General features: G+C 37.0%; 1 protein-coding gene across 5 annotated transcripts in view; it reads right to left on the bottom strand.

Moving 5' to 3' along the window:
- Nucleotides 1-938: 938 nt before the first annotated feature.
- The window catches only part of PHF20 (PHD finger protein 20), a 41,717-nt gene continuing 27,074 nt past the window's right edge, over nucleotides 939-15,581 (bottom strand). For 2 of the 5 annotated variants that reach the window (XM_060772396.2, XM_060772399.2), the window contains 9 exons: nucleotides 15,124-15,399; nucleotides 13,853-13,951; nucleotides 13,064-13,228; nucleotides 11,952-12,130; nucleotides 9,848-9,983; nucleotides 7,344-7,539; nucleotides 4,103-4,502; nucleotides 3,198-3,369; nucleotides 939-2,757 (listed from right to left, as the gene is read on the bottom strand). In XM_060772396.2, coding sequence (XP_060628379.2) covers nucleotides 2,615-2,757; nucleotides 3,198-3,369; nucleotides 4,103-4,502; nucleotides 7,344-7,539; nucleotides 9,848-9,983; nucleotides 11,952-12,130; nucleotides 13,064-13,228; nucleotides 13,853-13,951; nucleotides 15,124-15,399 — 1,766 coding nt within the window. In that variant the 3' untranslated portion in view covers nucleotides 939-2,614. The remainder of the gene's footprint in view (nucleotides 2,758-3,197; nucleotides 3,370-4,102; nucleotides 4,503-7,343; nucleotides 7,540-9,847; nucleotides 9,984-11,951; nucleotides 12,131-13,063; nucleotides 13,229-13,852; nucleotides 13,952-15,123; nucleotides 15,400-15,581) is intronic. The other 3 variants (XM_060772398.2, XM_060772400.2, XM_060772397.2) reach the window with 2 other exon arrangements.

The raw sequence follows: 15,581 nt of genomic DNA, 5'->3' as shown, positions 1-15,581 counted from the left end.
GTTACATTTAAAAACTGGAATTTTGCAAGCTGTTGTGTTATTGGACAAAACACATACTCTTCTAGTCCACTTTATTACTTCAACACCAAAATATACCTCGTGGCCCAGCACTTGCAACACGTTATTCTTGTCTTGCAACATTTAGTGAGATTATGTCTCTGTAATGACAAAAGTAACTGCTACCATTGAAAAAGGATTGACGTGATCGCTCCTCAAGTTGCCGTTATATTGTAACATACAGTATGCATTCATTGTTGAAAAAGCAATCACAAATCACTCATCATTTGTAGCTACTTACTTCTAAGAGCAGGTAAGCGTAGAAACAACATAATTTGTAGGATTTTTCTCTAGCATTGGTGAGAATTCCTCTTTGCATAGCTAGTACTTTTAGCCTTTGCTGTGCTATATAGGAAAGCCAACAATCAAGTTTTTATAAGTCACTTCTCCCAGTGTTGAAAAAGTAAAGCAATCTCCCATTTTGTAGCCCTTGAAGTCCACAGAAGATGCAATTGCCTTACAAATAAGTTGCACACCCTTTTAATATTTTAAAAGAAATACCAATTGCTGACTGGGGGCAGTCAATGAAACTATTTTAGGGATAGTGTGATTTTAAATTGATGTTTTAATAATTGATGTTTTAATTGTTTGGTGTTAATTGTAATTGTTTATTTGATACATGTATGTATGTGGGATACAAATATGGGAAATAAAATAAAATAGAGTACTGGCCCCAGAATCAGTTGGGGGAATAATAAAGGAACAAAGAAGTTGACCAAACATTAGAAGAGCACTGCAAGCTTTACTCCTGCATTTGTTTACAGTCAGAAGACAGAAAGATGGGATCTAAATATCTAAATATTGCATCCCTGGATAATAAATATCACTGTGAAAATTCAGACAATGTAAGAACTACTTGACTTTGAAATAATTAGGTCTCATTTAACCATCACATAAGCTTTATTCCAAATTATTACAGCAAAAAAGTATATCTGCTGTACAGATGTTACACTCAAAACCAGTAAGTGCCAATAAACTGGAGACAAATTATTCCCTGAAATTAGTCTTGGCACAAAATGCCTTTGTTTCAACTTGGAATAGTGTAGTAATTCTTTCTGAAAGATCAGCTGGTCAAAATGTTAATTGTATGACAAACATTGGCTAACTTTAATTTACATAATTTTGCAGCATATGAACATTACAGATTTGTATCCATAATTATTAATTTGTACACTTAACAGATCTTCAACTCACAAATGTGCTTTAATTTCAAACTTTGGTGGTGTCCAAAACAGAATATTAAGGTAATATAAATCCAACATTCAAAACACCTTCAATGCAAAAATAGTCCGTTCCTGTCCCCCTCAGATGCTAACAAAAAAATAAAATAAAATGGAAATATGATCTGCAAGCATTTTTTAAATATACCAAATACTTACAATACACCAATGTTTCCAAAAGGTACTGGATAACCTAATTTCAACTTAAGCAGCATTTCCACTTGGATCTCACAAATAATACAAATAAAGAAACTAAAAATAAAGGTACAAAAAGGGATTTTGAAAACATACTGTTTAATATAATGTCCCATTGTCTTTTGGACAGAACCTCATGCATAGATCTTGAGGCTTCATTTACACAAATATAAAATAAACTGATCCCCAAAACCACACATTTACAAGTCTCTACAATGAGGAAGTTTATAATATTGAAAAAGACTACAATTCAAACTATAACCGGAATGCCAATCATTAACAGTAGGATAGAAAACTACACAGCATCTATCACAGACCATGGCTAAATCTGGATTTGTAGTACATCGTTTACTTCCAACTTTTCTGTTATGCCCTCCTCCTATGAGGGCGTCCCATTCGCACTCGGCCACGGGAGGTACCTCATGGCCAGGCTTAGAAATCCAAGAATGCACAGAAGTACAACATAAACAGGCTTCCCAGTACCATAGAAGTCATGCTACAATGTCATGATAAATATGAAAATGATAATTTACTAGGAAAAGAAGTGCAACCAAGTTGTGACCTTCTGCTTCACCTCTTTTAAATAGCAGGTCATCATCTGCAAACATCTTGTAACAGTATACAGTAAAATTAGACATTCATACTTGCTAGGCTTGAAAATAATATCTTCTATGGATTAAATATTGTGGTTATGCATAAACCATGAAAATAAAATATGACTGTGCCTGATGCACTTGTCACTTAAATTAACTATGCAGAATGTAATTTACAGCCTTGGTCAACTAATCATTTTTGGCTCTTATAACTTTGTTCTCCAGTGGCACAAAATTGTCAGTGTATGTCAAGAACATTAATGTTAGTTCAACAACTTGATACAAGGAGTGAAATGTCTGTTGCCAACTTGCTTCTAGCCTTTGAAGACAAGAACAAATCCCTTTTCATAATATTTTCATAATGTTAAAAATGCCTAGCAAAAGCCAAATGAACAGAAATTACTTTTCTGAAGAGTAACCCTTTTCCCTAAACAATTCCCTGAAGTCAGTTCTGCATCACATGCAACAAGCCTGTTATTCCACTGAAACAGAAGAGCGCTTGCCATGTGATAATTCTCCAGCCATCTTGCAGAAGTCTCCACTCCAGTATCATGTTGAACAGCAAAGTGCAATTTGTTGTACTTTGCCCAAGTCTGTAAGTAGTTGCTTTATACAATGTTTCAGTTGGGGGAGTCTAGCCAGTGGTTCAGGTGGTTCCAGTTCTCCGGTATAATCCAACCAGCTTTCTAGAACTAAAAAAAAGAACAGTAATTTTCACACATCTACACAATAGTTACTTTTCAAAAGGTTACATGTATTTCAGTCTTGAGCAGCACTAACAGCTTGTTTTGCTGGAGGTTCTGGGGTCAATGGTTCTGTTACAACTGTCGGAGCAAAGGAGGCAAAACTGAGGTTGGTAAAAAGATGTCAGCTGATGTAGAAGCCAAAGCCAGAAGAGGGTGGCATTTTTGCAGAATTTGTGACAGAGGAGACCCTTCTCCATTCCTTGTTCTACAAACTGCGGTGCCAGTTCTGCAGGCTTTCCATGTTCCCTTCTTCTTCCTCCCCCTTCCACTCTCCCACAAGTACATATGCTAAACAAAAAAGGAGCTCTAAGCATTCTTAAAAGGATTCTGAATGAATATAGTAAGAAGTAGCAACAAACTGAAAAATGAAAAATAAAGCTATTTACCATCTAGTTCTTTTTCAATTAAATCCATCCTATGAGTAACTTCATCTTGTAAAGACTCAACATGGGCTAAAAGATTAAGTTGCCACTGCAACTGAGAATTCACAACTCCTTCCTTGTCCTTCTCCAGCTGTTTCACATCACTGTCTTCTTCAGATGTGACTTTCTCTCTTATCTGCCAAAATATGCAAATTACTCATTCTAATAAGTATTGAGTTGTCCAATATAATAAAAGTTGCTGTTTACAGTAAAACTGAATAAATGCAAGTACGAATATTTCTGGATCAAAAGTAAGAGAAGACAATACATGAGTGGAAACATGGTTTTCTGTGTCAGATATTCCAAGCCTCTCAGAGCATGTTTTAACATTATAGATTCTTTTATGGAATGAACTGAAACAATAATATGCCTGTTTGAATAAGTTAGAAGGTTTAAGAAATGGTTATATAAAATGCATAGACAGAATCACCACAATGCTCTAAGGTAAGCAAATAATAAACTGTTTTAATATAGTATTTACTTTAGTTCTGAAAGCTAATTAATTAAATAAAATACTAACCTTAGTGCAAATAAAGCCTTTATGAAAAAACAATAGTAATTGTTCCCACTTTCCCTAGCAAATATTTTATAAGCTTGGACTTGGTAACTATTTTTTGGAAATATAAACGAAGGGGGTTCAATGTTTTGGTCTTTCCATTTTATCTGTTATAGTTAATTGGCAGTGCATTTATTTAACCCCCTTCTATTAATACCTTTAAAGAACCCCCAAACAATATGCTGAATCATTCAATGTGCTAACTTATCCTAGAATCCAACCTTAGCTTTTCACTATTCAGTCACACAATTTCCAGTAGAGGTGCGTTTGTCTCCCTACTACCAAAACCCAGGAAGACCCCAGTTCAACATACCTTAGAGTAATTATGTTTTGACTCGTTTTCCAACTTGCATATTTCTCTATCCAGCTCCCATCCTAACCGCTCCACTATTGTATCATCTCCATTCTCTCTTATCCTATTAACACTCTCATCAATGTCCGAATTTCTGGTTTCTACAACAAGTCTCTGTTCTATTGCAGGATAATAGGCTCGAGGTTTTTGGTAACAGTGTTCACTGGTAATATAAGATTCCTCTACAGAAGGAATGGCTGAAGGTTTGTCAATCGTTCCATTAAAAGTTCTGTAACTTGCAGTCTCTTCTTTGCAACAGTTTTCTTCAACATGAATGAGGCGCATAGTATGAGATTTTTCTTCTACATCAAGATGTTTCCACGGCTGACACCAGAGCTTCAAGTCAGGATGTTCTTTGCTTCTGATGAAAGGGTAAGTAAGTAAAAATCACACTCAATTTCTAAAAAAGTTTATTCTTTGCTTTTTTTGGAAATAATTATATATGACAATTGTCAATATTATTATTGACTTTGATATTATTCCATCTTTCATTTTGAACATCAGATTTCAGCAAATTCAGCATTAACCTATGAGTGTCTGCCATGCCAGTATTTTAATTACTTCATAGGCTATTCAACAGAAATAATAATACCAAGAACAATTTGGTCTGTAGAAAAAATAAAATCATAACTAGTATTCCTGAACAGGAATCTAGGAAGAATATTTTATAATTATATTTGCAGCAGCACTCAGATTAATTTACAGAGTTTATAACTAAAAGAGATAATCAGAGAGCATATAATACTTATAATAATTCATAGTTTTTCAGTAAAAAACAGACTTTGCCAATGACTGAAAGGATTAGCATAAGTACAGATTCTTGTACTGCAGAAATTCTAAAATTACTGACATAAAATGCAGAGCTCCCATTAAAAGCTAGTTATTCATCCATAAAGTAAGTTGTCACATGTATATGTATATCATTTAGAAACATTTTTTGAGCAGCAGACATATTCAGAGCACATACACAGTATCTGGTAGCTCCTACAATTATTCCTGTGCATTTAACATATGTGGAATAAAAATATAACAGGTAACAGTTTTTCTAGTATGGGAAAAGTGGAAGAAACATTCCAGAGAAGTTTAGATTAGCTGCCATATTAACTTTACATTTTTTTCTACCAAAAGAAAAGACTATTATGTGCTTACAATACTACTTCATGAATAATGGTTTGACAACTTGAGATAAAACACAATAAAAATTAACTACTTTTTGATCTGATACAATAAATACACTTTAATCTGTCATTAATCTACAAGCAATGCATGGAAGTGGAAGAAGACAACAGAATAGGAAGGACAAGAGACCTCTTCCAGAAAATTAGAAACATTGGAGGTAAATTTCAGGCAAAAATTGGTATAAGAAACAAAGATGGCAGGGACCTAACAGAAGCTGAAGAGATCAAGAGAAGGTGGCGAGACTATACAGAAGATCTGTATAGGAAGGATAATAATATCGAGTATAGTTTTGATGGTGTGGTGAATGAATTAGAACCAGGCATCCTGAGGAGTGAGGTTGAATTGGCCTAAAGAAGCACTGCTAACAACAAGGCAGCAGGAGAAGACGGGATCCCAGCTGAACTGTTTAAAATCTTAAAAGATGATGCTGTCAAGGTGATGCATGCCATATGCCAGCAAATATGGAAAACACAAGAATGGCCATCAGACTGGAAAAAGTCAACTTATATCCCCATACCAAAAAAGGGAAATGCGAAAGACTGCTCAAATTTCCGTACAGTGGCCCTTATTTCTCATGCCAGTAAGGTAATGCTCAAGATCCTGCAAGGAAGACTTCAACAATACATGGAGCGAGAGTTGCCAGATGTTCAAGCTGGGTTTAGAAAAGGCAGAGACCAGATTGCCAATATCCGCTGGATAATGGAGAAAGGCAGGGAGTTTCAGAAAAACATCTATTTCTGCTTCATTGACTATTCTAAAGCCTTTGACTGTGTGGATCATAATAAATTGTGGCAAGTTCTTGGTGGGATGGGCATCCCAAGCCACCTTGTCTCTCTCCTGAGGAATCTGTACAAGGACCAAGTAGCAACAGTAAGAACTGACCACGGAACAACAGACTGGTTCAAGATTGGGGAAGGCATACGGCAAGGCTGCATACTCTCACCCAACCTTTTTAACTTGTATGCAGAACACATCATGCGATGTGCGGGGCTCGATGAATGTAAGGCTGGGGTAAAAATTGCTGGAAGAAACATTAACAACCTCAGATATGCAGATGACACCACTCTGATGGCCGAAAGCGAGGAGGAGCTGAGGAGCCTTCTAATCAAGGTGAAAGAAGAAAGCGCAAAAGCTGGGTGGCAGCTAAACATCAAAAAAACCAAGATTATGGCAACAAGAATGATTGACAACTGGAAAATAGAGGAAGAAAATGTGGAGGCCGTGACAGACTTTGTATGTCTAGGCGCAAAGATTACTGCAGATGCAGACTGTGGCCAGGAAATCAGAAGACGCTTACTTCTTGGGAGGAGAGCAATGTCCAGTCTCGATAAAATAGTAAAGAGTAGAGACATCAGACTGGCAACAAAGATCCGCCTAGTCAAAGCCATGGTATTCTACGGATGTGAGAGCTGGACCTTAGGGAAGGCTGAGCGAAGGAAGATAGATGCTTTTGAGCTGTGGTGTTGGAGGAAAGTTCTGAGAGTGCCTTGGACTGTGAGAAGATCCAACCACTCCATCCTCCAGGAAATAAAGCCCGGCTGCTCACTGGAGGGAAGGATACTAGAGACAAAGCTGAAGTACTTTGGCCACATCATGAGGAGACAGCAAAGCCTAGAGACGACAATTATGCTGGGGAAGGTGGAAGGTAAAAGGAAGAGGGGCCGACCAAGGGCAAGATGGATGGATGGCATCCTTGAAGTGACTGGACTGACCTTGAAGGAGCTGGGGGTGGTGACGGCCGACAGGGAGCTCTGGCGTGGGCTGGTCCATGAGGTCACGAAGAGTCGGAGACGACTGAACGAATGAACAACAACAAAAATGTACAACAGAAAAGCTGTAGTGAACTCCAGTTGTAGTGGAGTGGGGAATGGTGCATAATTATAATGTAATGTGTTTATAAACCAGCCCATTATATACTTGAAGCTATTTAATACTATATTCAAAACATTTAGCAAATAACAACCACTCTTGACTCTGCAAAATACCACTATAATAAAAAAGAATTAAAAAAAACACTGCTTACTGCAAAATGCTCATTTTCAGTTGAAGGCCATGTAGTACTTCTATCACTTTTTGCACATCGCCAAGAAGTTGGTGTGTAGCTACTATTTTCTTAGCATTCTGGTGGGAATAGTTTTCTCCCAAAAATGCTAAGCCATGCATGTGACCGCTGCACAACCAGTCCTTTTCATACCAGTACTTCAAGCTGGATCGCTTACCTAAAGCAGCAGAAGTAAAGGCATACATGACATATACAAATAAATATACAAACATACTATTATCTTAATTCTCTACTCCATCTTGCTTAAAAAAATAATGACAATTTTGACTGCAGAACTCAACTTTAATAAGAGATCTCCAATGAATGAAAAACCTGCTGTGCGGTAAAAAAACATTTACCCAAATGTCACAGACGAATGGAGTTCAATACTATTCAAGTCCTTTAAGATTTCAAGAAACAATGAATAGACAAGTCTTTTATCTAATTCCAAGTAATATAATCCAAGTTTTGTAATGTCTACTTTCAATCTAAGTCAGAAGTGGCCTGCACAATTATTAAAATCATAATCTGCTACAGGAACAGAATTTTGAACTATGAACTGCTACTTTCCTACCCAAAATTTGGAAAGTAATCTGACACAATATACGTGCATTAAAAGACTGTCGGTTTAATATTTCATAAGCCATTGAGCACATAATCAGCAAAATGTACCCACAATGCAGCCTATTCTCATTGTTCTTGCTGTTGTTGTTATATCTACCTTTTCCCCAGTTCAACAGACTAAATGAATCACAATGGATTTTTAATGTAGTTAAAATCACTAAACACAAGCATCGAGAAATGACTAAACTATTAAAAATGTTTCTGAAGACAGTTAAAAACAAAAACAAAAACCTATTTTTAAAAGCATAACCTAAGTAACAAATAGAAAATACAGTTGAGTCTTGAGGTGGGATGGGCCCTGTACAATCAGGCCTGTTGAAACAGAAAGATTTCCATCTGATTACTGAAAAAGAGTGGGGAGGGTACAGAGTTAAATATTATTGGGAAGGGAGCTCCAGAGCCTAGAGACAGCCATTGAGAAGTGTTTCTACCAGGCTGTGGGACAGAAAGGCCTCTCCAGCAGATCTCACAGGCAGGTTTGTAATAGAGAGTATAGTCCTTCAAATATCCTGGACTTGAACAGTAAAAGGTTTTATAGATCAAAGCCAGCTCTTTGAATTGTACTTGGAACTGGCAGATAGTGGAGAAGTCGCAACAAGGGAGCTGTGTGGTCCCTGCAACTAGCCCCAGTTAATTGAAGAGAGATGTTGACAAGCTGGAATGTGTCCAGAGGAGGGAGACTAAAATTATCAAGGGTCTGGAAAATAAGCCCTATGAAGAGTGGCTTAAAGAGCTGTGCATGTTTAGCCTGAAGAAGTGAAGGCTATGTGAGGGGTAGTCATAGGGAGGGAGGGAGCAATCTTGTTTTCTGTGGCCCTGGAGACTAGGATGCGGAGCAATGGCTTCAAGTTAAAGGAAAGAAGATTCCACCTGAACATTAGGAAGATGTGAGAGCTGTTCAGCAGTGGAGGCTCCTTCTTTGGAGGCTTTTAAACAGAGGCTGGATGGCCATGTGTCAGGGGTGCTTTGAATATGATTTTCCTGTTTCTTAGCAGGGGGTTGTACTGGATGGCCTACAAGATCACTTTCAAGTCTATGATTCCATAATTCTATAATAATCTGGTGGTAGATTTTTGGACCACCTGTTTTCCAAACATTTCTCAAAGGCAGCCCCATGTAGAGTAAGTTACAGTAATCCAACCAGGAAGTAACTATGTCATGTAACACTATGGCCAGAATTGACAACTTGAAAAATGGGCACAGCTGACAGTAGGCTATTGCATTTCCGGTTATTGCTGAAACGTGAGCTTTCAGGTTCAGGGTTAAACCCATGAATATATTCTCTGTAGCTCCATCCAGCATAAAATGATTTCCTACTAAATTCAATTTATATAAAATATGTTTCATCTGGAGCTTGTGAATGACAAAAGAAACTCAAACAAAATTCCATGCATCATGCTAGATGTAACACATTTACAAGCTACCAATTAAAACAAAGGACGAGATCTCGCATTGTCAGATATAACTGTGATGTAGCTACACCTGACAATGTAACTCTCATAAACCTACCTTTTCAGTCAAGCAGAAGTTTCTGAGGCACTCCAAAGTGGTGTGCTGGGAAATGACATCTGTAGTGCTTCCCCAGTTACAGAGTACACTGAGAACTGGGTGCTGGAGAGGATCCCTTAGGCTGTGAAACCAGGAGAATATGTCATTCCCCAGCACCCCAACCTTGGGTCGGAGTAATGCCTGGCGGAAAAGGTAGTTTTGGGGGGTCACATTCAGTGGTTAATGACCATAATGTGAATACCCAAAATTACAAGAGTGCAAGTCTGGTTTACAAACACATAAACACTCAACAGAATGCCAATCAAAATTAAGTAATTTTTTGAAAGACATAAAATAATATAATTACTACATACTATTTGAAGATTCTGCAACTTTAGAAATCTTTGTACCTGGAGGATCTTGACAAATATAGCAGGTATATTTCTCAGGTACATTCTCTTCTAATAAACCCATACAAACTCCATGCTGCCAACAGAGACATTCTTCACACTATTGTAACACAAAATTAGATCAATGAGATACACATGTATTCTACTATTGAACAGTTTGAGCTCAAGTCCAATCTTGTCATGTGCATGATGATATTTTAAGGATATTACAAGGCTAAATATTACTGATATAACTTTGAGGAGACCTAAAAGCACCTGTCCTCCATCCACCTATTTCTACCATTTTATTATCTATGTCGCTGCTGTGGAAGCAGTAGGATAGTTTACATTGTAGCTAGGTACACTGGGGAAATACAGAACTATGTGAGTTCAGGAAATCTAAATTTAGCCATGCTCATGACTGGGATTCTACCTGCATCCTAAGTATAACAGACTATCCCCCATCCTACTGCTTATTAAACTGTTGGTTCTGACCCCAAGTGGGGTCCCCTTAGCTTAATGTTTGGATTGCAAAAAAATTGGTAACACTAAAAGTTTTCTGAACATCACCTAGTGACTGTTTTTAAACATCTACATAAATTTGTTCTGCAGTGTTTATAGTAGGCTCTGCAGTAGATACTTCAGCTGTACTTCATAAAAAGGAAAATCAGTCTGTTTAGCAAACCTTGAAAATGCTGATTTGTTGCCAGAAAATGTTTGATTTTATATCTATTTTACATACTTATATACCCAGTGTCACATAAAAATTTATGAAACCAAAAGGGGTCACAAATGGAAAAGTTTAAGAAACTCTGCCCTATCCTACTATTTCTACAGTTAGAACAATTAGCTGAGTAAGCTTGGGTTGCAGAATCCATTTCTTTTCCACCTCAGATCAATATTTACATTGGAGAAGACAATCCAGGGCTGTTATGCTCAACCTTTGGAATAATTAACTATGCTCCTAAAGTAACACCTTTCAAAACTGAAAAATAAAAAGTTTAAATGATACCACAATCAGAACTGATATAACTGTAAAGGCGAATATAAACACAAATGAATTACAGGAGATCTTTCTACTAGTTTGACTGATTCACTGCCTCCATGTGTAAAAGGTGCTAGATGGACTGAAGTTCTGTAATGATTTTTACAATCTACAAGACTAGTCAGAGAGGGAAAACCTAGAAGATGGCTATCAATCTAAAATAGTTAGAACTGATTTTAATATATTATTACCTTAATTTCAAAACATAAACATGAAATGCAGAAGATTTAAGGGTAAAAAGCTTTAAAATACCAGTTTTTTAAATAAAAAATGCACTTTCTATAACTTGATTTTAAAGAAAATAGTAAACAAAGGAATGGACAAAACACTTATTTAAATAAGTTATTAGTACCCTCCAATATATCTTTCATCAGAAAATACTTCCACATAATATTTAAATTTCACAGTACTACTGTAATAATGTATTGTTGAAGGCCTTCATGGCTAGAATTGCTAGGTTGTTGTAGGTTTTTTGGGCTATATGGCCATGTTGTAGAAGCATTCTCTCCTGACGTTTTGCCTGCATCTATGGCAGACATCCTTCTGAGGATGCCTATAACAACCCACTACTGTAATAATTTATTACTGAAGTTTCCTTGACAAAATCTATAATTGTACACATATTTTCAAAATATACAGAAACAGTCATCCTAAAGGCCGAGTATCTTGAGGTGACTCACAATATATTTGGAGTAACTGACTGTTTCCATTTACTTGGGAATTGGGAAAACTGCAACAACACATTTTTTTTCCAAAAGACAAAAAATACCCCTTCCCCTCTCCCTTGAAAAAGCCCACATCACCTGGAGCAGTGTTATTACCACAAAATATCCCTCTGATATCCCAATGTTCCTGCAAGCATGGATATTGACTGAAAAGCCTCGAAATGTAAATTGATAGTAGATCTGTTAACTTCTAAGACTCATTATCAGTTGGTTTCAGCTGAAGGGACATTGGTATAGGATAATGTAAAAAGCTGCTCCTCACTACAGGTATCCACCTCAGATTTACCTCATTACACATCTACAATCCACCACGATGTACCTGAATCATAAAATCATTTTCTTCTTCCACTTCACAAATGCATCGAACAATCTCAAAGCCACCATCATCATCATCTTCAAGATCCTCATCAGGATTTGTTGTTACATCAATATCCCGACTGCAGTCATCATCACTCCAGAGCAAACTATCTGCAGACGACTCACTCAAGGTATCATCCTCTGTAAAAAGAATTCAACTATAGTAAATCAGAGTAATTTCAGAAAAGTATCAAAGGCATTTTAATTTACATGTGCCCTGTCTCTTCTGGGGTTTGGTTTAGGGACTATATAAACAGATGTTGAAGTTCCTTATCTATAAGGTATCACAGGACAGCAGGGAGATAGTAGCAAGCCCTAGCTGCCAGCCATACATTCTTCTGGCTCTCCTGCCTCAAGGGATCCTGATGCCAGCCACATGTTTCTGCCTTCAAAGCAGTGGCTATAGCACTTCTGCTCATTAGTTTGCAAGCCAGAAGAGGGTGGCTAGTGAGCAGATTCAGGGAAGCCCCAGGAATGCATCCCTGGCAGTCATCTGCACTGCTCCCTATGTTATTTCATAACTAAGTATCTTGGTTGAGCTACAGCTCAAGGATATGGTGGGCGCACTGCAACATAAGCCAAGAAATAGCCATTAACAAGACTTTCACATCTTCAATTTACTTTAAATCCTGCTTCTGTGCCAGACTCAGATTTGTGATTAAATATAAGCTTTCCACTAAACAAATATAATATAAAGATACTTTATGTACCCTTTATTTTATATTTATGTACAGCAATATAGACAACAACAAAAACAAACAAAGAGCTACACATTAAAAGCTGGCACGCAAAGGAATAGACACTCTTTCAGGTACCCTGGTTCAAAATCACATAGGTCTTCAAAAGTTAGCACCAACACTTTAAATCAGGACTAGGAACTGCCTTGCTTTTCTAGTCTGCATTAATGGACCATCCTTAGAGATAGTCACACACACAATGCGCTGTTATCTGTGGTGCCATTACATGTCTGTCAAGTAAATATAACAAGTTTTATCACAACAGATTGTGTTTTCTATACGCCCTTTCCTAACTGTCAAGACTTTTACCAAAAATTCTGCAACTATATCAGCTTACCGTTTATTTTTTCTTTGTGTTTACGATGTCCAGAATCAGTTCCATGTAGCTGAGTACTCAAGTGTGCACATGATCGACTTGTTGAACTACATCTCGTTGTAACAACAGATCTTGGAGGAGAAAGATCTTGAGAAAATTGAATATTTTCTTCGCTCCCGGAAAGCTCTGTTCAAGAACAAGCATTATTACTTAAGAACAAATGTGATAGTAAATAGATACAAACAAAACCTCACAGTTAAGGACTTGAGAATATTATATTTACATTAAATCTTCATATTAAACCAGGGAACAGAAGGTGAAGAGTACAATGAATAGTGTCTCAGATTATATATACACACCTACCTACAGGCTTACACCTCATCCATACAATCTACTTCCTACCATCAAGTAGAGCCTATGCCTGTGTGTGTTATCTCCATATAACAGAAAGGCAGGCTGTTTTCTCCCAAAGCCCCTAACATTTTTCAGAAAAACTGGAGAGCTGGAAGGACAGTCTTTCAAAATTATGGAGGTTGTGTGTATAGCATCCAGACCTTGGGTTATTTCCCAAGCAATTCAGAAGAGAGATCTGCAATTTCTGATTCTCCACTAGAATTCACTGATGCCTGCAGCCACAGCAAATAGGCAGAGATATCTCTGGCAGACTGACAATTATCATATTAATAATTCCACTGTTGCCTCTAACTTAACAGTTTTAGGTAACATTTTCTGTTAAATAACAGCAGTTGGACAAAAGAGGCATAAAGCAAAATGAAAATAATTAAGTAATTTGCAATGTAAAAGTAGTACCTGATTTAGTTTTCTTTTTCTTCTTCTTTTTCTTCTTTGCTTTTGCTTTTGCAATATCTTTCACTTTTTTCTCTTTGTTCTTTTCCTTTTCTTTAGTAGCTTTAGAAAATAATTTATATTTAATGCCAATATTTCGTTAAAAATCAGAATGAAACTATCACAATTACATAAACATTTCCCATGAATATTTAATGTGTGATCTAGGTGAGTGCGTATTATGAATCTCTATAAAATTTGTTTTTGTTTTCCCTACAGCTACGCCTCAATTGACAAAGCAGTTAATAAATCTAATCATTAGTTCTTCACCAGAAAATTTGGTAGCAAGACAGAACTACCATGGAAGAAATGTTCATTCAACATACTTCAGCAACATTCTTATCCCAAACTAACAATACCAACTAGCAATGAAATAACCAGGTAACATTGTGTAGAAAAAATAGGGACTCTTCCAAAATGCATCCAAGGATAATTTCTTTCTTTCATCAGCCTCAACTTTACTTATAATTTCCATTTTGGCAGCAAATATTTGGCTTTTTTAAAATATGTCTTCCTGTTTTCTTTCTCTTGTGCTGTTTGCACATTATCAGACATTTATTCTGGAGGTAGCTGTTGTTTAACTTGCCCAATGTCGGCAGGCTAGCACAATAACACTGTAGGATTGAATAGAACAAAATGGCAAGGCTTCCCAGGTCAAGTCTAATTGATTCTTTTACTGCAATCCAACACTGTTAATGAAGAGCAAGAGCTGTTCAACAGTGGAACTCATTGCCTTGGTGTCTGGTGAAGGCTATTCCTTTGGAGGATTTTAAACAGAGCCTGGAAAGCCATCTGTCGGGGGTGTTTTGATTGTGCTTATCCTACATGGCAGGAGGTTGAATGGCTTACATGGTTTCTTTCAATTCTATGAGTCTATGATTCTCTAGCCCTTCTTCACCCCTTACTCAGTGTCCTCAATTCGCCCCAATTTAATTGTTAAAAAATGTCCCTTCAGTTAACCTCTATGGGGCCAAGGGACATTTCTGCGCTACTTGGATCTCTGGGCTGGTTTTCTATCCAAATTACCAAGTAATTGAGCTTGCAGTCACATTTTGTTAAGAAAACAGTAGTGCAAGGGGAGATGCTTATATTGGGGCAAAGCAGCACTCTAACCTCTCTAGCTATCAGCCCCTACTGTTATTCACGATACTTGAGTCCCCATACTGAGTGAAAGGTGAGATAAAATAAATAAATATATTAATAACTGAAAGGAAATGTTTCAGGAAACTACTTACATAAACAACCAGATGTTGTCCGCCTTCTGTTAGAAACGTCTTGATTACTTTTTTCAGAAGCCAAGGAACCTCTTGTTTGAATATTTCTTGTTGTTGGACTCTGTTGTGGTTCTGGTGATTTCTCAATGCCATGAAAATATTTCATGTGATAATGCAATAGCTTCGCTTTTCGAAAGGATTTGGAACAATCTAAGAATTTGCATCGAAACTTGGGTTCATGTTCAATTGCAGCTTTTGAAGCAGAAAAACCATCATTTCTCTTAGAAGCGCTGGCTACTGGAAGAATATAACAATTGATGGATTTTAATTATGAAATACCATGTTAATGTTGACATTAAGATCATACACAGAAAGTGAGCAGATCACTCCATTATAATTCCTTCAAGCTAAGATCTTAACCCCCACTCTCCTCCAAAGAAACAGGTGTGGCCTGAAAAATAAAACTAGAAAAACCAAAC

This window comes from Anolis sagrei, chromosome 4 (genome assembly GCF_037176765.1).
Source record: "Anolis sagrei isolate rAnoSag1 chromosome 4, rAnoSag1.mat, whole genome shotgun sequence".
NCBI lineage: Eukaryota > Metazoa > Chordata > Lepidosauria > Squamata > Dactyloidae > Anolis > Anolis sagrei.
The sequence above is the reverse complement of the archived record's forward strand: the minus strand, read 5'-3'. Positions and strand labels throughout refer to the sequence as shown.